This window comes from Myotis daubentonii, chromosome 9 (genome assembly GCF_963259705.1).
Source record: "Myotis daubentonii chromosome 9, mMyoDau2.1, whole genome shotgun sequence".
Lineage (NCBI taxonomy): Eukaryota > Metazoa > Chordata > Mammalia > Chiroptera > Vespertilionidae > Myotis > Myotis daubentonii.
In genome coordinates, this window is record NC_081848.1 from 58917727 (window position 1) to 58940942 (window position 23216).

A 23216-nucleotide genomic window follows, 5' to 3' on the forward strand; every position below is an offset into this window, starting at 1 on the left:
TGAAAATAGGCTACATTTTCATAAACATGTTTTATTAAAGGCCTGACCAATTTTAGTGTACATAATTGTATGCTTTCACTAACTTGAAGCTTCTGTAATTCAATCATTTGGTTTTGTATTGAACTCAATTTTGAAGGTCTCCTTTAGAATTTCAGTAGTGGGTATATTTTAGAGGACACAAATTGGCTGACAGCATATTTGAATACAAACATTAAATCATCTTTTAAGAGGAACTTGCTATTTCTCAGAAGCTTTTATGGCATCGTCACAGACCTAAAGATATCTGAATGCTACATAATGGAGCACTTCAATCATATGTGAGCCCTTTGGGCCTTAAGAGTCCTTCCCATTGATTTAAGCAATATTTGTATTGACATTTTTATGCATCATGCACTTGATTTCAAAGCCAGAAAACAGTGGGATTGCTTCATAGATTACTAGAAGGGTTAGAGACTAATAAAAATAAATTCTGTCATGAAAATGAAAAGAATGAATATATATTTTACAATTAAAGGCTCCAGCTTCTCCAAAACTCTATCACTTTATATCAACTCAACAACAATAACAAATGCGATAAAATTAAAATGGCATCTCGTGGTTTAATATTTAAACAAGTGAAAACATAGGCGTTCTTACATTTATTGTACTAAATAACCCTGTGAGGTAAGAATTATTTTCTTTGTTTTATAAGTAAGAAAACTGAGGCTCAGAAAGGGGTAAGAGTCTTATCAAATACCACATGGATTAAGAAGTAAGAGAGCTTAAACTTGAAATCAGTTCCATCAAACCCCAAACCAACATATTTATCCATAAACAATATTGCCTGATGGGAAGGAAGAAAACAAACTACCAGGTTATCATAGGAAACAAAGAGGAAGGTGATAAAGTGCAACTGTAGGAAATTATGCATTGTGACTTCCAGCTATATGAAATCATTTTCAATAACTGAGTGAGACATTTCCAAAGAAGAAATGACAGAAAACTGGAAATTTAGAGCAATTACTAAGAATATTGAACAAAATCAAAGCTGATTTTAGTTTGCATTTTGCAAAGCTCTATGGTGATTAAGAACATGAATGAACCAAGGAGTCAGGCTCTTCTGGCTCCAAGCTCTTGCTCTGTCTTTTAATAGCTATGCAATTCTGGGCAGTTAACCAGTTTAGCCTCAGTTTCCTAAATGATTTAACATACACAACTATGATAAAGTTTAATGTATTAATTAGTTACAGTAAGAGATTAATAGCCCTAGCTGGTTTGGCTCAGTGGGTAGAGCCTCGGCCTGCAGACTGAAGGGTCCGGGGTTGGATTCCAGTCAAGGGCACATGTCCAGGTTGCAGGCTCGATCCCCAGTAGTGGGTGTGCAGGAGGCGGCCAATGAATGATTCTCTCTAATTATTGATGTTTCTATCTCTCTCTCCCTCTCTCTTCCTTTCTGAAATCAATATATATATATATATATATATATATATATATATATATAGAGAGAGAGAGAGAGAGAGAGAGAGAGAGAGAGAGAGAGAGAGAAACAACTAATAATAAAATTGAATAATTTTTTTTAAAATATATTTTATTGATTTTTTATAGAGAAGAAGGGAGAGGGACAGAAAGTCAGAAACATCGATGAGAAAGATCGATCAGCTGCCTCCTGCATGCCCCCCAGTGGGGACGTGCCTGCAACCAAGGTACATGCCCTTGACCGGAATCGAACCCGGGACCCTTGAGTCCGCAGGCAGACGCTCTATCCACTGAGCCAAACCGGTCCGGCGAAATTGAATAATTTTAATAATATACTATAATAAAGTTGTGTGGTCTCCTGTCTCAAAATATCTTACTTTAACCATCCTTTACATGTCACTTGCTGAAGTCTTTATAGCAGGGGGTGGGAACTACTGGCCCACAGGCTGTAGAAGGCCCGAGAAATCATTTGGTCAAGGCATTAGGGGTGAGTTACTTAAATGTTCGACCAAATATAGCAGGCTATTTTTCGAGTTGATAACTTTGTGTGGCCCTCGAATGATGTTACAAATATCCAAGTGGCCCTTGGCAGAAAAAACGGTGTCCTACCTCTCCCTTATAGGCTCAGTGCTTTCTGCCACAACACATGCCATCAATCAGAACACGTTTTCTGTTCATGTCTTCCACTCACACATGTAATGCCTTTTCCGTTTGAACTAAGGCACTTACCACGCACTGTGGCCATAGCTTTTGCAGACTGAGGTGCGACAGTAAAGCTAGCATTAATTTCTTTTTCCTTCTCCACAATTTCATGGATAGATTTTTTTTCTTACCACCCATAGTAACCTCAGCATACATTTTTCCTTTCTTTCATTGTTATGTCCAGAACTTACACCTTTTCACTTAAAGGAACCACTTTCAGGCTTCTCTTTAGCATAATCAATTGCCAGCATCACTAATCTTGAGCTTTGAGGGCATTATTAAGTAAAATAAGGTGGCTAACGTAAGCACTGCCATACCATGAGAGTCCACCTGATAACTAAGAGAGCTGAGTGACAGGCAGGCTCCTGTGGGGTAATTCACGTGGCCACAATTTACGTGGCTGCAATTCACGTGGCTGAAATTCACGTGGCTGAAATTCACACTGAGTGAGAGTGGGTGCAGAGGGTGCGAGATTTCATCATGCTACTCAGAACAGCCTGCAATTTAAAACTTACTGTTTATTTCTGAAAATTTCCATTTCATATTTTTGGACCTTGGTTGACAGAGGATAATTGAAACTGGGGGAAGCAAAACTGCAGACAAACAGGGGCCTGCTGTACTTAACCCTGTGTTCAATTACATTAAGAGAACATGTATTCATTATTTAGAGCACATTCTCAAAATGTATAGCTGAAGATCGGGTCTAAAGAGGTGGGGTATAGAGTGCCCTCGGCGGCGGTCCTGGATCTGGCTCTTGCTTCAACAATGTTTGGACGGAACAGACCCAGGGACACCCCTTCTTCCAGCCTCCGACCACCCTCCTGTGTCTTATCCAGTCACCACCTTCAGAACCACCTCCGGGACCAGCCAATACACTGGTGTGTGTTTTGTTTTGTTTGTTTGTTTCCTACCTTAACTCCTTATTGGTGAACAACCATGAGCTCCCAAATTCGTTAGAATTACTCCACTGAGGTGGAAGCTGTGGTCAACCGCCTGGCCAACCTGCATCTGCGGGCCTCCTACGCCTACCTCTCTCTGGGCTTCTATTTCGACCGGGATGATGTGGCTCTCGAGGGCGAGGGCCACTTCTTCTGCGAGTTGGCAGAGAAGAAGCTTGAGGGCATGAGCATCCCTTAAAGTTGCAAAACACGTGAGGTGGCCTCCTTCTCTTCCAGGACTTGCTGAGCCTTCCCAAGATGAGTGCGCAAAACTCGGGCCGCCACAGAAGCCACCCTGGCCTTGGCGAGGAACCTGAACCAGGAGCTGCAGGCCCTGGGTTCTACCCCCGCAGACCCTCAGCCCTGTGACTTCCTGGAGAACCACTTCCTGGATGAGGAGGTGAAACTCATCAAGAAGATGGGCAACTACCTGACTAACCTCCACAGGCTGGCTGGGCCGGGCTGGGCGAGTATCTCTTCCAAAGGCTCACTCTCAAGCACAACAGGGAGCCCTTGGAGCCCAGAGGCCTTTGAAGGGCCCTCTGCACTCCCCTGGTGTCTGGCTTTTACCTGAGCCTCTCCCCAAAACTACTAGCCATTCTTTTAACCACCCTGAAGCCCTCTCCCATGCATTGGCCCAAATGAAACAATAAAGCTTTTCGCAGGAAAAAAAAAAAAAGAGGCAGGGGTGTAGTGATGGGGCACATAAACATATCCTAAAATTATAAATGGATGAGCAATATAAAATATTACAGTGATAAGGCTATAGAGAAAATTTACCAACTAAGATACAGAGCTTTATCTGAAGAACACAGGAAGCCTTCAATATTTTGTTAACAATGTTTACAGGAAGTTGATAAAATTTCAGCCAATTCAGCATCAAAATATTCCATTTAATTTTGTGCAAAACCAAGAGCATTAAATGTCTTCTCATATGTCACTTCAAATATGGTGCAGAATCAGGAAATATAAAACTTATAATTATATAACAATAGAAAAACAATTAAATAAATATTTTTATTTACTCTATATAAAGCAAAGATTGCACTCATTTGTTGAATCACAATATGCACAGTGCCTAGTGGAAGAACATGAAACATACAGGAAGAACATGAAACAAATCATGTTGTAAACGTGTTATTAGAATTAAACAATGATTAGTAATCAAGAGGTAAAACCAAACACTTTGCATCATAACTAGGAATTTATTGTAATTACATGTAAGTCCATTGGCTGACTCACATTTCAAACACAATTCCATAATGTATCAAGTAAGGAATTGCTTGTCTCAAATTACGTGACTGATATATTCCTAGAGGTTTAAGAGTATAGATAGAAAGATATAGAACAAAACCAAAAGATGATTTCCAGTTCTACAGTTAACCATGACCTTCACCAAAACACTTTTCTCTAGGCCTTTTTCCTCATCTGTGAATGGTAATTCTTAGTTCTAAAAAGTCCATAGAAAGGGGAGGGAGGAATAGAATAGCATAAAAGGAAGGAAGGAAGGAAGGAAGGAAGGAAGGAAGGAAGGAAGGAAGGAAGGAAGGAAGGAAGGGAGGGAGGGAGGGAGGGAGGGAGGGAGGGAGGGAGGGAGGGAGGGAGGGAGGGAGGAAGGAAGGAAGGAAGGAAGGGAGGAAAGGGAAGGAGGGAGGGAGGGAGGGATGAAGGGCGGGCAAGTCTTCTTTGGTTATCTCCTTGTTCTTAAATCATTCCATCCCTGCCCCAAACTCAAAGTCAAGCAATCCTGCATACTCTCAAAGCCCGCCATCTCATATCTCCACTTCACCCTGAGTTCATCATCGCTCATGCATTTTTCACCCAGTAGAGTCTAAGTAGAGTCTGAGTAGACAGTCATTCTTCATATCTCCTAATTATTGGGGAGCTGGCAGCTGTTATGGTCTCAACAACATAGAAGGAATTCAGAGGAGCCTGTGCAGAGTGGGAAGCTGAAGTGCTCAAGGCCCTGAGACCCTTTGAGGCGGGTCAGGGCTCAAAGTGATATGGCCTAGTTTTGATAGCGGCTAAACTTGTAACACATGATGCCCCTGCACTCCACACTGTACTCACAACATCCCTAGGAAGTGGGTACTGCTACCCATCTCCTTTTAAGATAGGGAAGCTTATAGAAACTTGGCCAATGCCACCCAATTTTTAGGAGCAGAGGCTGAATTTGAACTCAGGACCCCCCCCCCAAAAAATGTATGACATGCCCCCAACCTTATTGGACAAGAGAGTTGGTTGCAGGTGCAGGAAACTTGCCCTGCTGAGAAGCAAAGTTCATACCCGAGCGCGGGGCAGACTGGAGGGGGCTGCTAGAATCCTGGCCTTAAGGGGGAGGGTCCCCTTAAGAAAGGGGGGCTTTTTCTCACCCGACAAAAAATAAGTCCCCAACTGGGAGGGGGCTCCCCGCGAGTGCCGCCGCTGAGGGCGAGGGCTGGGCAGATGGCAGAGGAGAAGGACAAAAGGCGGAGGGAGCAGCCGGCGGGCCGGTCGGGAACCGAGCAGGAGGGTTGGGAGCGAGTGCTGTTTGCGACGCCCGGGGAGTCCTGGTCGTGGACCCGCCCGTCGGGATGGGACGAGCCGAGCCTGTCGAGCGCGGAGCTGTCGGCCCCGGGGAGCCGAGAGGCGGCGGGCCCCGGGGAGGGAGGGGCAGAGACTGACCCCGGGGAGGCGGCGGGGCAGACGCCGAGCGACTCGGACGGTCGGGGCGGAGAGGAGGGGGCGGGCGCCCCGCCGGCGCGGCCGGGGGGCGGGGAGATGGCGGAGGCTGGGCCGGAGGCCGCGGGGGGCAGGGAGGGTTCCGCACCGCAGCGGGGGGGCAGGAGTGGCGAGGACCCGGGGGAGCCCGAGGGCGAGGCGACGGGGCAGGGCGGCCGGGCGGACGGCTCGTTCTGGGAGCAGTACTGGGAGGGGGCCCGGCAGCGCTACCGGGAGCGGGCGGCGAGGCACAAGTCCAGCAGCGTCCGCGAGGGCGAGTGGCGGTACCCCGTGGAGAAGAAGGCCAAGCTCTCGGAGATCGTGGGGCCGGAGGAGTCGCTGGCGGGGTCGCTCTGGGACAGCCAGACCCTCCGCGAGCGGAAGAGGGAGGCCGTGGCGGGTGAGTCCGCGGAGCAGCAGTTCCGGCGGCCCAAGTTCAAATTCAGTATCCAGTCCTCGAAGGCCGGCCACCTCCCTTCGGACACCTCGTTCAGCATCATTAACGAGCTGGCGAAGATGGGCGACCCCGAGGTCCTGGAAATGGTGGAGGAGGAAGGTAGGAGCCGGCCGAGGGGCGCGGGAGGAGGGTCGGGCTCCCGGGGGATGCTGGCGTGCCCTGTGCAAGACTGGGGGCTGCAAAGACCCTGCCCTGGGTGGGTGGGCGCCCCATGATTTTCTCCGGCTCCTACAAGCCCCGACCTAGTTCCCGTGACCCCCTGTGGTTCCAAGATCACCTTCCCTTTGCACCTCTGTGCGCCCAGGAGCCCGGGGGAAATGCTGGGAGGCGAGGTGAGCGCGCCAGGCGTGTGTGCTTAGGTGCCCAGGCACCCAGAACAGAGCCATTGCTTAGGGTGCATGACCTCGGATGCTTGTATGGGTGCTTTTTTAAAAAAATATATCTTTATTGATTTCAGAGAGGAAGGGAGAGGAAAGAGGGATAGAAACAGCAATGGTGAGAGAGAATCATTGATTGGCTGCCTCCTGCACATTCCCCCACGGGGGGGGGGGCGGGGGGGGGGATAAAGTCTGCAACCCAGGCATGTGATGTGCCCTTGGCTGGAATCGAACCTGGGACCCTTCAGTCCGCAGGCTGACGCTCTATCCACTGAGCCAAACCAGCCAGGGCTGTGTGGGTGCTTTTGCCTCTATTCACCGATGGCTGCTGGAGCTGTGAGATCCTGGTTAATTGTGGGAGAGGCAGGCCCTGAGGGTGGAGATTCTTAAGCATGCACTTAGAGCACCGCTGGACCACCAGCTCTCATTGAATCTTCAGTGGAGAAATTATTTGCTCATTGTTTGCTAAGGCCTTTGCGCAGACCCATACTCTGTGGGTCTGTTTTACCTTGGTACACACCTTTTTCTAAAAAGTCACCTATTTTCTGGGACTATCTCCAATGAAGCTAAGTTCCCTTGATAACAGTCTGTTTTCTTGTCTTGTTTAGTGTTAGATCTAGACATGGACACAATCCTTTTAAGTAATAAGAGATCTATGTGGTCTTACTAGGTAGTCTTCAAAGGCACCAAGAAATGGAACATATTATTGCATCTTCCTCCTCCACTTTCTTAACAGTTTTATTGATACAATGTATACACTATAAAAGTCATCCATTTAAAGTATGCAATTCAATGGTGTTTGGCATATTTACAGAGTTGTGCAATCATCACCATAATCTAATTTTAGAACATTTTCATCACCTCAAATAGAATCCTCTTAGTAGTCACTCCCCATCACCCTCCTTCCTCTTATTCTGTACTCCCAGCCTATTAGCAGCCACACATTTATTTACTATAAATTTATATAGCAAACAATCTATAATAACAAAAGTGTAAAGTGCTAATTAGACAGGATGTCCTTTCGGATGAACCTTCTGGATGAAGAGGGGGCTTCGAGGGAAGCTGGGGTCCCGGGTGCCAGAAGGAAGCCGGTGCTGGCAGCCAGGGGAAGGAAGACCTACTCTTGCATGAATTGCAACTGTGATCATGTAAACAGACTCATATGATATGTGGTTGTTTATAACTGGCTTCTTTTTCTTATCTTAATGATGTTGAAGTTCACCCATGTTGTAACCTATATCAGTGCATTATTCCTTTTTATTGCCAAATAATATTCCACATTTTATTCATTCATCAGTTGGTGAACATTTAGGTGGTTTTCACTTTTTTTTTTTTTTGCTATCATGAATAATGCTCTTATGAATGTTTATGTACAATGTTTTGTATGACATTCTTTTTATTTTTTCGGTTATATACCTAGGAGTGGAATTGCTGGATCATGTAGTAGCTCTATAGTGTAAATTTTGAGAAACTACCCAACTATTCCAAGTGTCTGCATCATTTTATAATCCCACTAGCAATCTAATTGTTCCACACACTGGTACTCACTAACATTTTTGTTATCTGTCTTAGCTGTCACCAGTCTAGTGTGTGTCGAGTGGTATCTTAATGTGGTTTTGATTTGCATTATTTTATTGATTTTTTACAGAGAGGAAGGGAGAGAGATAGAGAGCTAGAAACATCGATGAGAGAGAAACATCGATCAGCTGCCTCCTGCACACCCCCTACTGGGGGATGTGCCCACAACCCAGGTACATGCCCTTGACCGGAATCGAACCTGGGACCTTTCAGTCCGCAGGCCGACGCTCTATCCACTGAGCCAAACCGGTTTCGGCTTGATTTGCATTATTTTCAGCGATTAATGTGTCAAATATCTTTTCCAGGGCTTACTAGCCACTCATATATCTTCTTTGGAGAAATGTCTATTCAAATTCTTTGCCATTTAAACATTTAGTTATTTGTCATTTTATTATTGCATTGTAAAAGTTCTTTACATATTCTGTATATATGATTTTCAAATATTTTCTCTAATTCTGTGTGAAGCAACTACTCCCTTTTTAAGTCAAAAATAATTTAAGGATAGAGGGAAATAAAACAATTGAAAACTTTTAGCTTTGACTAATGGCTTTGCTAAATGATGCAATATATTTATTTGTTAGGGAAAATAATTGGTGTTTAGTAATGCAAAAGAAATCAAATGACTTTTGAATGTATAAAATTGGGGGTCCCTACCAGTATATTTATTTTTTAAATGTATAAAATAATAAATAAATTAGAGGTCCCTATATTTATTGAATGATTTTCTTCTTTGCAGAGAATTACTTTTGTTGTAATTCCAGTAATTCGAAGGTCTTAATAGATATTTTTTAGCTTGAAGCAGTCAGTAATTCCTTATAAGCAGTCCTTCTGAAGTAAAGCTATGAGAAAGTACAGCAATATGTCCTTCATTGAAGGAGTGGAGGAAAAATGTGAAGTACATAACTATACATAATGTAAAAAATCAATATGGCATTGCAGAGATTGACCATTATTATCTTTCCGATATTAGAAGTGTGATCTACTTTAGCCTCAGGATAACTTTGCTACTAGAATGTCATGGTGCAGCTTGACTCTGCCCCAGGAAGGTTTTAGAACTTTTCCAAAAAGAATTTCAGTTTTCCTTTTCTTTCTTTTTTTTTTTGGGGGGGGGGGGGCAAAGGCCATTGTAATATATTTATATTTCCTCTCATTGTGATTGAAGCTTTGCCTCCAATTTGGGTGGAGATAGAAGAGGATATTGATATGAAATGCCATATACAGTTGATGGTTGATTCTGATGACTGCGCCTGCCCAAATTCCTGTTGACTGTTTTGTTTATAAATCCAGAATCCAAGTACCGGAGTGTAGTGTGAATTGGTGAGGTCCAGGCCACTCGAATGACACTTGTCTTTCTAAATGTTTTTCAATATGCCAATTATCTTGCTGGGTTGGCTTTACTTCCCATTCTTAAGACCGCTGTTATTACTAGGGTTGTATGAAAAGTGCATTTCAGTGAGGATGTATTTTAAAAATTTTAAATTACAGTTTACGTTCAATATTATTTTGTATTAGTTTTAGGTTTACAGCATAGTGGTTAGACAGTCATATATTTGACAAAGTGTTCCCCCTGATATTTCCAATACTTGGCACCATACATAGTTATTACAATATTATTGACTATATTTTCTTTATATCCCCATGACCATTTTGTAACCACCAATCTATGTTTCTCAATCCCGTCACCTTTTTCACTCAGTCCCCTAACCTCCCTTGCTTCTGGCAACCATAAATGTGTCCTCTGTAGCTATGAGTCTTCTGTTTGGTTTGTTCATTTAGTTTGTTCTTTAGATTCCACACATAAGTGAATCATACGGTAGTTGTCTTTGTCTGATTTATTCACTTAGCAAAATACCCTCTAAGTCCATCCATGTTTTCGCAAATGGCAAGATGTCATTCTTTATTGTGGCTCAGTAATATTCCATTGTATATATGTACCCACATTTTTATCTACTCGTCTCTTGATGGGCACTTTGGTTGCTTCTGTAATGTGGCTATCATAGATAGTGCTACAATGAACATAAGGGTGCATACGTTCTTTCAAATCAGTGTGTGTTTTTTGATATATACCCAGAAGGGAAAACCTGGGTCATAAGGCAGTTCCATTTTTAAATGTTTGAGGAACCTCCATATTGTTTTCCATAGTGGCTGCACCAATCTACATTGCTTCCAACAATGCATAAGGATTCCCTTTTTTCCCCACATCCTTGCCAACACTTGTTGGTTTATTTTTAAAAATATATTTTTATTGCTTTCAGAGAAGAGGGAAGTGGGGGAGAGAGAGTGATATCAATGATGGGAGTGAATCATAGATTGGCTGTCTCCTGCACACCCCACACTGGGGATCAAGCCTGTAAACTGGGCATGTGTCTGACCTGGAATGGAACCATGACTTCCTGGTTCAGAGGTGAATGCTCAACCACTGAGCCACACGGACGGGGTGGAAAAGACAGTTTTAAAGTTGAATGTAGAGTTGCTTGCATCTTTACAACCATATTAAACATTGTATTTAACCAAACCATCTATCATTTGATAATATGAATATTTGATTGCATATACAGTTGATCCTTGAACAACATGGGTTTGAACTGTGTAGGTTTACTTATGAGTGGATATATTTCAATAAATATTGCCAATGTATTTTCCTTATGATTTTCCTAATATTTTCTTTTTGTTATCTTAATCCTCCTATATACTAAAAGGCTAATATGCAAATTGACCGACGGCAGAATGACTGGTTGCTACGACACACACTGACCACTAGGGGGCAGATGATCAATGCAGGAGCTGTTCCCTGGTGGTCAATGTGCTTCCACAGGGGGAGCGGAGCGCAGCTCAGCCAGAAGCCAGGCTGACGCTGGCAAGTGCAGTGGAGGTGGTGAGAGCCTCTCCCGCCTCCACGGCAGCACTAAGGATGTCCAACTGACGGCTTAGGCCCGATCCCCTCAGGAATCGGGCCTAAGCCATCAGTTGGACATCCATTGAGGGCTCCCAGCCTGCAAGAGGACGCAGGCCTGGCTGAGGAACACCACCCCTCATGCACCGGGCCTCTAGTACAAAATATGTGTTAATCAACTATGACAGGCTTTCTGTCAGCAGTAGGTTATTAGTAGTTAAATTTTTGAAGAGTCAAAAGTTATACAAAGACTTTTGGCTATGGGGGGTGGGTGTCAGTGCCTTTAATCCCTGCGTGGATCAAGTGTATTTTTATTTAACGCAGCTGGAAGGAGTGTAAACTGAGAAGATCATTTGGTAAATGCAGGTGCTATTTTGGGGCTCTGGGTTTGGTGGAGTGTGTATTCTTAGTAAGGTGCTTTCAGCAAAAACTTAGAGCTCAGTCTTTGGACTGACTTTACTTTTAACTCATATTTTATGATGCTTCACAATGATATAAGCCCTTTATGTCTCTGGTTTCTAGCACATTAGAAAGAACATAGTCATTTCCATTCATTTTAGAGGCAGTTGGAAGAATAACAAAAAGCTGATTGAGAGTTGTTGGGTTCAAATCCTGACTCTTCAGATAGGTCTCTGTTTTGACAGGGGTTTGTGATTATGCATAGTTATTACATTCTATACTTTGTGAGTTGGTGTGGAAGTGTGTCTGGGTCTATGGCATGTGCGAATATCTGATTGTGTGTGTGTGTGTGAGCACTATGTGTAAGAAGGAGCATATAGTCTGAGGTAATACACCTTTCCTCTTTAATCTTTGTGTTCCATCTGGCTCTCAGGTAGCTTTCAGTCAGTGGAGGGAAGAGTAATTGGGATAGGTGCCAGAGAGGGCTACATTCAGGTGGTATGGGAGAGGTAGGAGGCTAATCCAGGGGACAGATGAGGAAGTTTCTGGCAAGGCCTGAAAGGAACATATCAAAACTGTTATAATGTAGAAAATTAGCAAGAGTTAGCCTAGTCCAGTGGTCGGCAAACTGCGGCTCTCGAGCCACATGCGGTTCGAGAGTGTGGCTCTTCCATAAATACCACGTGTGGGCGCGCATGTACAGTGCGATTGAAACTTCGTGGCCCATGCACAGAAGTTGGTATTTTGTGGAAGAGCCACACTCAAGGGGCCAAAGAGCCGCATGTGGCTCACTAGTCGCAGTTTGCTGACCATTGGCCTAGTCGAAAGTAGTTGTTAGTTCTAGGGAAAGAAAGCAGCAAGCTAAAAGGTGAAAGCAAAGCATAAGATAGAACTACCAGGGATAGGAGATAGCCTGGAGGAAAAATATAATCTCTTTTCTACATTCTCAAATAAACATATTGCATCAAGTTCCAATAGCAGTTTGAAAATATTTTTATTTATTTTAAATACAGCAAAAATAACTAGAGGAAGGAGGTGCTTGAAAAACTTCCTCTTTTAAAAAATAGAATTTTAAAATACTTTGTGTCAACTGATGGTCTTTAGTACCATCAACAGGAATCCCCAGTTTGGGTGCAGTGAAGAAGGAAACTTTATTCAGTGTAAACAGTTTGTGATACACCAGTGATGACAGAGAATCCTTGACTGGCTGTCTACTGAACCCCCAACACTGGGGTCCAAGCCTGCAACCCAGGCATGTGCCCTGACCATGAATTGAAACATGACCTCTTTCATAGGTCAATGCTCAACCAGTGAGCCATACTGGCCGGGCTTATGTTGTATTCTTAAGTTGCTTATTTGCAACCAACTTGGGTCCACTCCAGGAAAATATGCTGATAGAATATTAAATCTCACATGGTGAGAACTAAGAGATAGCAATGGACATCCCTATAGGATATTTTCCTCTCAGCAGTTTTGTGCCTATGTATTTAATAACTGCATTTATCAGAGTTAAGTTTATTTCTTGGTAGGTGCCATTATATCTTACATATCAGTATTTGGTGTTTTTCTCCTAGATTATATACAGTTTGGGGCACTGATTTGTTTTGGAGGCTGTTTTGAACAATTTAGCTCCAGGAATATTTGGGGCATTTTTCTTTCAGTATTTTTTTCTTTGAACTTTTTGTTTGATTTTTGGATTCTTGTTTTCTCTATATGCAAACTCTTAACATATTCTGATCAATTGGCCATTTAACATGTGTTTTTTTCCCCCTTTCTTATTTAATTTAGGAAGAAGACTCAATAGGCAAGCAGACTTTGATTTAAGAATGAGTGAGGTAAGTTAAATATATACTAGCTGCCTATAAGTCAGAATGAAAAACTAAGACTAGGTTAGAAACGTACTTTATATGAATACCTTAGGTCTTTGTCCTTCAGCTATTTACTCATACTACATTCTTTCTATTTTGTCCTCTAACCTAGTCATTTTTTTTTTATTAAGTAAAGCAAATACCATGTTTCATGCAGATTTATTATTGGGTCTTTCTAGATGTTGTAAGGGAGTAAACACAAGCTTGGATGTGTCTTCAGGATCCCTATGAAATAAACTCAGAATGCTAAGACTTGATATGCTATATAATAGTACTTGCTTAACACTTTGATAGAGTATAATGCAGTTATAATATGTGACAGCTTTGTGTGTTACAATTATTAGTATGTGAATAGTGCTTATTGATGACTATGCCAAGGTTCCAGTAATTCAACCTGAGTTAAGTAAACATCCTATCTAATAAAAGAGAAACATGGTAATTGGCGTACGACCGATACCCTTTTCATTGGCTAATCAGCGAGATATGCAAATTAACTGTCAGCCAAGATGGCAGCCGGCAGCCAGGCAGCTTGAAACTAACATGAGGCTTGGTTGCCTCAGTGACGGAGGACGCCAACGTTCCCCGCCTGCCGCTGCAGGCCTCTGAGCGGGCAGTTTAAGAAACATTGTAACAAATACGCCCAACTTCAGCCAGCAGATTGGCAACATTGTAAGCAAAGGCCAGAAACCTACTTTCAGCCAGAGGCCTAAGAGCTGGAGCCAAGCCTCAAGCTAAAGCTGGCCCAGAATTTAAAAAAACAAAAAGGAAAAAAAGGAAAAAAGGAGCGTTTGGGAGTTCAGTCACCCCCAGCCTGAAAACAGCCCTCAGCCCCTCACCCAGGCTGGCCAGGCACCCCAGTGGGGACCCCCACCCTGATCCAGGACACCCTTCAGGGCAAACCAGCCGGCCCCCACCCATGCACCAGGCCTCTATCCTATATAGTAAAAGGGTAATATGCCTCCCAGAACCGGGATCAGCGTGACAGGGGGCAGCGCCCAAACCCCCTGATGGCCCTGCGGCTCTGTGTGTGACAGGGGGCGGGGCCACAACCTCCCTATCTGCCCTGCTCTGTGCCTGATAGGGGGGAGCTCCCCCCCCCCCCACGGGCCCTGCTGTGTGTGACGGGGTAGAGCCATAACCTCCCCCTCGGCCCTGCCCTGAGTGTGAGAGTGGCGGCGCCCCAACCCCCCGATCCGCCCTGCTCTGTGGGTGATAGAGGGCAGCACCCCAACCCCCTGATGGGCCCTGCTCTGTGCGTGACAGGGGGTTGCTCCACAACCTCCCCATCGACCCTGCCTTGAGTGTGACAGGGGGCGGCGCCCCAACTCCCCAATTGGCCCTGCTCTGAGCCCGACCAGGGGCTGCACCTAGGGATTGGGCCTGCCCTCTGCCACCCGGGAGCAGGCCTAAGCCAGCAGGTCGTTATCTCCCGAGGGGTCCTAGACTGCGAGAGGGCACAGGCCAGGCTGAGGGACCCCCCCTGCCCCCCCGAGTGCACAAATTTTTGTGCACCGGGCCTCTAGTATTAAATAAAATAATAAATAATAAAATTAAATGCTACTTGTAAAAATACAGAATTTTCTCAAACAAAAGCCTTATTTTATTTATATAAACTGATAATTAGGATTTCTCATATACAGAATATAAGATACTAACAATTAGGATTTCTCGTGTACAGAATGTAAGCATTCTGAAGTTACTTCAGACAAAGTAATCTTTCTGGTACATGTCCTTGAATTGGATTAAGGGTGACCAACAAGATAACCAAAAATATATTTCTTTAAAAATAGCTATTTAGGAATGACTGAAATTCTCACCCTGGGAAAGAAAGTCTATCAGAGTAGGTTGGCTGTGTGCTAGTTATTAGCAGGATAAACTGGTTGACTAAAGATTCCCAGAAGTTCTGCAATTCCTTTAAAAGTTAAATGAGCAAAATACTGACAGAAACAGAATATGAAAACTAAAGAGACTATGGAAATCATATAGTCCAGTAATTTTTACAGTATAATTTGTAGACCACCTGAATAAGAATTATATGAAAAACTCCCTCAAAATGAAAACATTTGGGCCCAACCTCAGATTACTAATCAGGACTCTTCAGGGTAAGGTTAAGAAATCATGATTTTTAAAAAGCACCCAAGTGATTCTTATTGCCATTAAAGTTTGAAAACCACTATCATAAAATAGTCTCCACAACTAAAGGGATATAATGTGACACTAGGACATACTTATTAAGTGAATCAAGACAAGTATCTAGAAAATAAAGAACATGAAAAAATCAGGTCTTCATTTCTTTAGAGCATTCTGAGGAAAGATTTATTTTATAAGATTGAACCAGTTTACGTGATAACAAATATATTTTCATTTTGTTCATATTGGCATAATAACATACTCACAGATTTTTATGTATTTCTCAAGTTAACTGCAGTTACAGTTTACATTCTTGGCTTCTGTGTTTATCTTTCATATTCATATATACTCTAGACTTAAATTTCTATAACAGAAAAATAATTTCTTGTCATATTTATGCTGTTCCTTATCCCTTTGCAAATTTCAAGAGCAATGGATATAGCTTCCTTGCCTTTAATCTCAGATAGGACTTTATTTCAAAAAATTTTGCTCACATTTTTAAGGCTCTACAATTGGTTTGTCAAACTCAGAAAAATTCAACTATAGCATTTTAGTAATATCATATGCCATAGTTGATGGGGTTTTTGTTTTTAGTGTCGCTGAAATTGAACTATTGACTTGTTGACATAGTAAGGATAGTCTGATTTGAAATATTCATATGTTAGCTGATTTACAATATGTCCAGCATCACAAAAGACTGTTTTAGGGTTTAACAGTGAAAAGGCAGGTACTCTAAAAATGTGTCCCTCCCACATACTCATCTGCATAGAATCAGTGGAGAACATGTGGGCAGCCTGGACTTTCACTCTTATCTGTAGTAACAAGATGCACAATTCATTTGTGCTGGGTTGTTGTCAGAGATAGCCTGGTGGAAAGCCATGAGTTTCACACAGCGGTTCTCAACCTGTGGGTCGCGAACAATGAAAATACATCCTGCATACCAGATATTTATGTTACGATTCATAACAGTAGCAAAATTATAGTTATGAAGTAGCAACAAAAATAATTTTATGGTTGGGGGTCACCACAACATGAGGAACTGTATTAAAGGGTCGTGGCATTAGGAAGGTTGAGAACCACTGGAGAAGCCATCCCTATACTACTCCCTGCCATGGTGACAGTGGAAGCCATGTAGGGAGCAGTAAGGAGGCATCTTTCCAGACAGGTTGGGATCAGTGAAGGCCTAATGGTAAGATTGAACTTCCACCCTACCCAGTAGTAATGAGAAACCCTTCCACCATTCCACCAGTCCTTCATATCCACAGAGGCTGAGAAAGAAACCTGGAATTCTACCCCCACCAGGTTGTAGGGCATCACTCCACTTACCCCATCAGAGTGGTGTCAGAGAAGACTTAGTAGTAAGTCTTCAGCTTTAGTAAAACAGGAGATTTAAATAAAATCTATAATCTTATAACAAAATACCCTAAAAGTTTAGATTTCTGTAGAAAAATCACATCTGATACCAAGAACCAGAAGGACATCAACTTGAATGAGATGAGACAAGCAATAGCTACCAATGTTGAGGTGACACAGATGTTAGAATTTATCTGATTAAGATTTTAAAGCAACTATCATCCAAGTGCTTCAGTGAGCAATTGTGTACATACTTCATACATAAAAAAGTAGAAAGTATCAGCAAAGATATAACAGAAGTTTTGAAGAAGAACCTATGGTAAATTTGAGAATTGAAAAATAGATAACTGGAATTAGAAAAAGCTCAACAGAAGGTGGAATGGATAGAAGACAGAATCACTGAATTTGGAGATAGAATAGAAATTACCTACTCTAAACAGAAGAGAGGAAAAAATTAAATAAAATGAACAGAGCCTCAGGCACCTATGGGACTATAACAAAAGATCTTGTATTTGTGTTACTGAAAACCCAGGACAGCTGGAAATATCTCAGTTTGTCAAAATACATAAACCTACAGATTCAAGAAGCTGAAGGAACTATAAACAGGATAAACTAAAAGAAATTCACATCAATTGAACTAAAACTGGTTTGGAAAACTAAATATAAAAAAAATTCTTGAAAGTAAGAAAAAAACACCTTCACTGTAGGGGAAAGTAATTAAAATTATAGTAGCTTTCTCATCAGAAACCCAAGGAAGTGCTACAATTGTTTTAAGTGGTCAAAAAAGTGCCAATCCAGAATTATATAGCCAATGAAAGTACCCTTTGGTATCAACAGAAAATCAAGACATTCTCAAATGAAGGAAGACTAATGAAAACTTTTACCAGCACATCTACCCTAAAAGATTGGCCAAAATAAGTTCTTTAACAGGAATAAATGATAAAATGAATATTGAGACATGGGAAAGGAGGAAAAAAAGCAGGAAGAGTAAAAATATGACTAAATGCAATAGACTTTCTCCTCTGAGTTTTCAAAATTATGCTTGACAATCGAAGTAAAAATTTTTAACAATTTCTGATGTTCTCAATGTATACAGAGAAATATCTACACTCTATTAACTGTACCTTCGCTATGCCAAAGCCATGCCCACCAGCCTATCAGAGTGACTATATGTAAATTAACCCAACCAAGATGGCAGCTGGCAGCCACGGAGCTGGAGCAAGCCAGAGGCTTGGTTGCCCCGGCAATGGAGGAAGCCAAGCTTCCCGCCTGGCCTGGCCAGCTGTAGCCTCCACAAAAGGCAACAAAGTTTCAATTATAGAAGCTAAATAAATCCCAGATACCTGCTTCCAGCCAGCCTTCTCTGGGAGCTTGGATAGCTGGGGGCTGTGGCCAGCCTGCAAACAGGCATCAGCCCCTCACCCAGGATGGCCACACCATCATGGGGTGAGGGTCCCTGCTGGGGGGGGGGGGGTTGGCCAGCCTGCAAACAGCCATTAGCCCCTCAGCCAAGCTGGCCAGGCACCCCAGCAGGACCCTCCACCCTGAAGTGGGTGTGGCCAGTCTGAAAACGGTCCTCAGCCCCTCACCCAGGCTGGCCAGGCACCCCAGGGAGGACCCCTAACCTGAAGGGGCTGTGGCCAGCCTGAAAACAGCCATCAGCCCCTCACCCAGGCTGGCCAGGCACCCAGCAGGACCCCCACCATGATCCAGGACACCCTTCAAGGTAAACCAGCCGGCCCCCACCCATGCACCAGGCCTCTATCCTATATAATCCTATATAATAAAAGTGTAATATGCAAATTGATCCTAACAGCAGAGCGACTGGGAATCACTAGTTACTATGACACACAATGCTGGAGCTGCCCCCTGGTGGTCAGTGTGCTCCAACAGGGGGAGCTCTGCTCAGCCACAAGCCAGGCTGACGGCTGCCAATACAGCGGTGGTGGTGGGAGCCTCTCCCGCCTCCTCAGCAGCGCTAAGGATATCTGACTGCAGCCAGGCCTGCTCCCTGCTGGCAAGTGGATATCCCCCAAGGGCTCCCAGTCTGCCAGATGGATGTCTGACTGCCAGCTTTAGGCCCAATCCCCCGGAGAACAGGCCTAAGCCAGCAGGTGGTCATCCCCCAAGGGGTCCGAGACTGCGAGAGGGAACAGGCCAGACTGAGGGACCCTCTCAAGTGCACAAATTTTTGTGCACCGGGCCTCTAGTTTAAGATAATAAATAAAGAAGTTCAGGGAAATAAATGGACATGAGGGTTATATACTTCACTTGATAGATAAAACATACACATTGTGGGTTGTGGTAAGTAATGTGTATATAATGTAATGTGAAAACCCACCACTTAAAAAACTATACATAAAGTGATACACTCAAAAACTGCTTAAATAAATCAAAATGGAACTATTAAGAAAGTTCCAATAACTGATATTAAGTCATGCAAAATAAAATAGAGACATATAACACAGAGAACAAAAAGGAAACAAAACAAAAAATAAAATGGCAGAATTAATTCCTAATCAATTATATTAAATGTAAATAGTCTAAACACACTAATTGAAAAACAGATTTGCAAAGTGGATTAAAAACATGAAAGTTTAAGGATTAAAAACATAACTGAAAATATATACAAACATTAATAGAAAGTAGAAGTGCTAAATTAATATATAAAGTACACTTTGTAGCAAAGAAAATCATCATGGATAGAGCAGTACATTAATAGAATCATTAGAAGTGTCCAGCCAACATTCAGATATAGGTAAGATATATGTGCCAAGAAATAGCATCATAATATATGAAGCAAAATAATAGAATTGAAAGCAGTAGTACACAAGTCTTTTATTACAACTGGAGACTTCACTCCTTTCTTAACAATAGATGACACAACTAAAGAGGAAACCGGCAAAGATGTAGATGAACTTAATACATCAACCAACAGGATATTACTGCCATTTATAGACTATTCCATTTGACAGCAAGAGAATACACATTCATTTCAAGTACTTATGGAACATATGCCCAGATGAAACAAACCTCAACAAATTTAAAATAATTTAAATCATAGAGTGTGTTTTTCGACCACAATAGAATCAAATTAATAATAACAGGAACATCTCCAACAATTAGAAACTAGACAACATACTTCTAAAGAATTCATGAGTCAAAGAAAAGTCTCAAGGAAAACACAAAACAAAACATTGAACCGGATAAAAGTGAAAATGCAACATAGTAACATTTGAGGGTTGTAGCCAAAACAATGCTGCTATCTGAGTTAATGGAATCATTCAAGGTCCACAGGCAGATAGATCAAATATCAGTGAAATAGGATTTTGAGTATCTATTTACTTAGGCTCAGTCTTCCCACTGTTTCAGTAATGTCATCAAATGTTTGAAAGGCCTAAAATAATCCATTGATTCTGCCCTTTGTCTTGGTCCTGTTGAGAATTCTGCATCATTAAAAGAATGGAGATCCTTGCTATTTCTCTGTACTATAGTGGTTCTTAACCATTTCTTGTGTCTCAGGTGGTGGTGGTGTTTTTATTATTTGATAAAGGTACCTCTGATATTCTCATTCCCTCTCAAGCTCTCTCTCATCACACACACATACACATATATACACCCACACTTGCATGAATACACATGCATATGTATACACATTTATAAACACAGTTTTGCATTTAGTTTCAGGTGTTTCAGAGCTCCCCTGAATTGCAGGGTTAGTATTTCTGCAGAAAGAAGCTAGAGCTTTTGTTGTTGAACATTATATGCTCCCCACTTGTATCATTATTAACAGCATTGTATCTTCCTTATGGTGCTAATTGCAGAGCCTGAGCAGCAGAGAGACCAGCTATCTCCTCAGTGAAGCAGGATTGGTAAGCAATGATCAGTACTATACTTTATCTTTTTAAATTAAATTTATTGGGGTGACATTGGTTATAAGATTATATAGGTTTCAAGTGTTTATTTATTTTTCTTAATAAAGGAATTTTTTAATTGGTTTTAGAAAGAGGGAGGGAGGGAGGGAGGGAGGGAGGAAGAAAGAGAGAGAGAGAGAGACAGAGAGAACGCGCGAGAGAGCCCTCCTAGCCTCTTCCCCTCTGACAGCTAGCTGTCAGTCTGGTCTCTGTATCTATTAGTCTGTTTCAATTTTGTTTGTTTATTTTGTTCATTAGATTCCATATATAAGTGAAATCATGTGGTACTTGGCTTTCTCTGACTAGCTTATTTCACTTAACCTAATACTCTCCAGGTCCCTCCATGATATTTGAAATCTTTTCTTTAATCCTGTGCAGGATTTGTTAACTCTCTGTCGATTGCTTCACAGCCTGCAAAGAGATACAATTTGTTCCTGAGGCGACGTCTTATGGTAAAAGCTGTGCTGAATGCTGCTGCTTATGCTTGGATAGCTGCAGTGATAGTCTAATTCATTTTTATCCCAAAAAATAGTATTGATTTTGGAGTGGGGGGGTCTTTGTTACTGATTCCTCTTCCCCGGGCAATTGAAGTTTTAGAATGGTGACTATTAATTTTTTTTATCTGATTAAAGCCATGGGACCTCTTCCTAAAAATGTGTATGTGTAATATATATATATAACATACATATAATTTACATACTACTTCAGAACCCCCGTCAGGAATCCAAGTCTCTGAAGTTCACAATAATTACCTAATTCAAAGAAAAGGCCCCAGATTTATAAAAGTCTCATTATATATAGGCATTTCTAAGAGCAAATCAAATATAAACACAAACTTGTACACACACTGCAAAATATCTTAATGTCATGTCTTGGGCAAAATAAAACAATGATGGGTTTTAATAGTATCTGGTTATATATTAAAATTATCAGGTTTATCTGCCCCAGTGGCTTCAACTAGTTTTTGTTAACAGTGCTGACACATACCTCATGGTGATTTATAAGGCTACAAGTGATTTTTCCTTAATTTAAAAATGTTTACAGTTTAGTAAGGGCACAACATAATGACAGAAGTTTGGGTTTTTTCATGTAGCCTTTGGCTTTCGGAGAAGGGAAGTGTATATACCCATTTTGCCTGAACCCTCAGGAAAATAATTGGAGTCACTATTCTTGTAGCTACTTGTTTGTTTCTTAATAGTCACATACTCTGTGATTTTTATTGATTTCTATGTGCACATTTTCTGTTACCAGAACTGTCCATGGACCTAAATTTAGCTTGTCCAAACAGTAAGAGCACTTTTAAATATATGTTGTTTCCTTTTATAAAATACCATGCAAAATAGCTGTCACAGATTTATAGCAAAAGGATTATTGTTTTTCCCCTCTATTTTCTGTTTTGATTATATTTATCCTAATCAATTATTTTGGCCCCAGTTAGCTTTCATGAGTTCCAGTGAATTTCATGTTAATACTATGATGATTTACAAAAGAGCTCAAATGGTTTATTTTGTTTACTTTTACTTTTTTAGTGATTTATAATCAGTATATAAGGTAACAGTTTGAGTTTTCTCAGGTTTTTTTTTTTTGTTTTCTTTTAGGAAAAGGGAGATTATTATGTAATTCTTTTGGAGCATAGAGAACTCAGACAACATTTGAGTTATTATATTTTGATATTTAATCTTTAGACTCCCTAAATATTTTTGTTTCTTAATCTATTTTTCCACTCATTTCCTTCTCTACATTGGAAACTACTTATTTTGCAGACACATCAACTGTGTATTCATATAGATAAAATGCAATTACTCTGTTCGTGAAACACAGATCATACATGAGATGTTTGTCTTATTTATACATGACTGATCTACACTCATTCTTTTATATGGGAGGATTGCCTGGCCTGACTTGACTGAAAAACATCATAGAGTACCATAAAAGAAACTCACAAACTGATATAAACACCAGTTATGAAAATTTTAAAAATCTAGTTCTTCATTCACAGGTTAGATACAACAAAGTTGTCTATATTATAACTTTGCATCACAGAGTTAGAGAGATCACTGACATCCACTGCCTATCTGGTTGTATCATTCTAAGTATTATATGGGACTATTCCAAGAAATACATATAAACCAAGAAGAGAATCAGTCAGATATGAAGTTCCTTCTTTCTAAATCTCTCTAGTGTCCTTGTGGTTTTGAAAGGGAAGGCACTAATGAACTATACAACATATGAAAGTTGAACTTGAAAGTTTGATTATTATACCGAGAGAATCAATAACACAAATTTAAACAAAGGATTGATTTTGGCTCATCTAAGAAATTGATGTTGAAAGATTTGCATGAGACTTTACTTGTAGTGAAGCCAGCTGCAAGCTACCAGCTTCCTAATTATTTACTGCACTTTGATTTTATTTGAACCCTTTTATGAAATCATAGGATAGGCAATTTTATGA

The 23216-nt window shown here is 41.5% G+C and overlaps 1 protein-coding gene across 1 annotated transcript in view; it reads left to right on the top strand.

The window, feature by feature from the left end:
• The first annotated feature begins 5581 nt into the window (after nucleotides 1-5581).
• ANO5 (anoctamin 5) overlaps nucleotides 5582-23216 on the top strand; it is a 73070-nt gene continuing 55435 nt past the window's right edge. Inside the window, exons 1-4 of the mRNA XM_059709147.1 lie at nucleotides 5582-6351; nucleotides 13288-13334; nucleotides 20675-20722; nucleotides 21175-21216. Coding sequence (XP_059565130.1) covers nucleotides 5856-6351; nucleotides 13288-13334; nucleotides 20675-20722; nucleotides 21175-21216 — 633 coding nt within the window. The 5' untranslated portion in view covers nucleotides 5582-5855. The remainder of the gene's footprint in view (nucleotides 6352-13287; nucleotides 13335-20674; nucleotides 20723-21174; nucleotides 21217-23216) is intronic.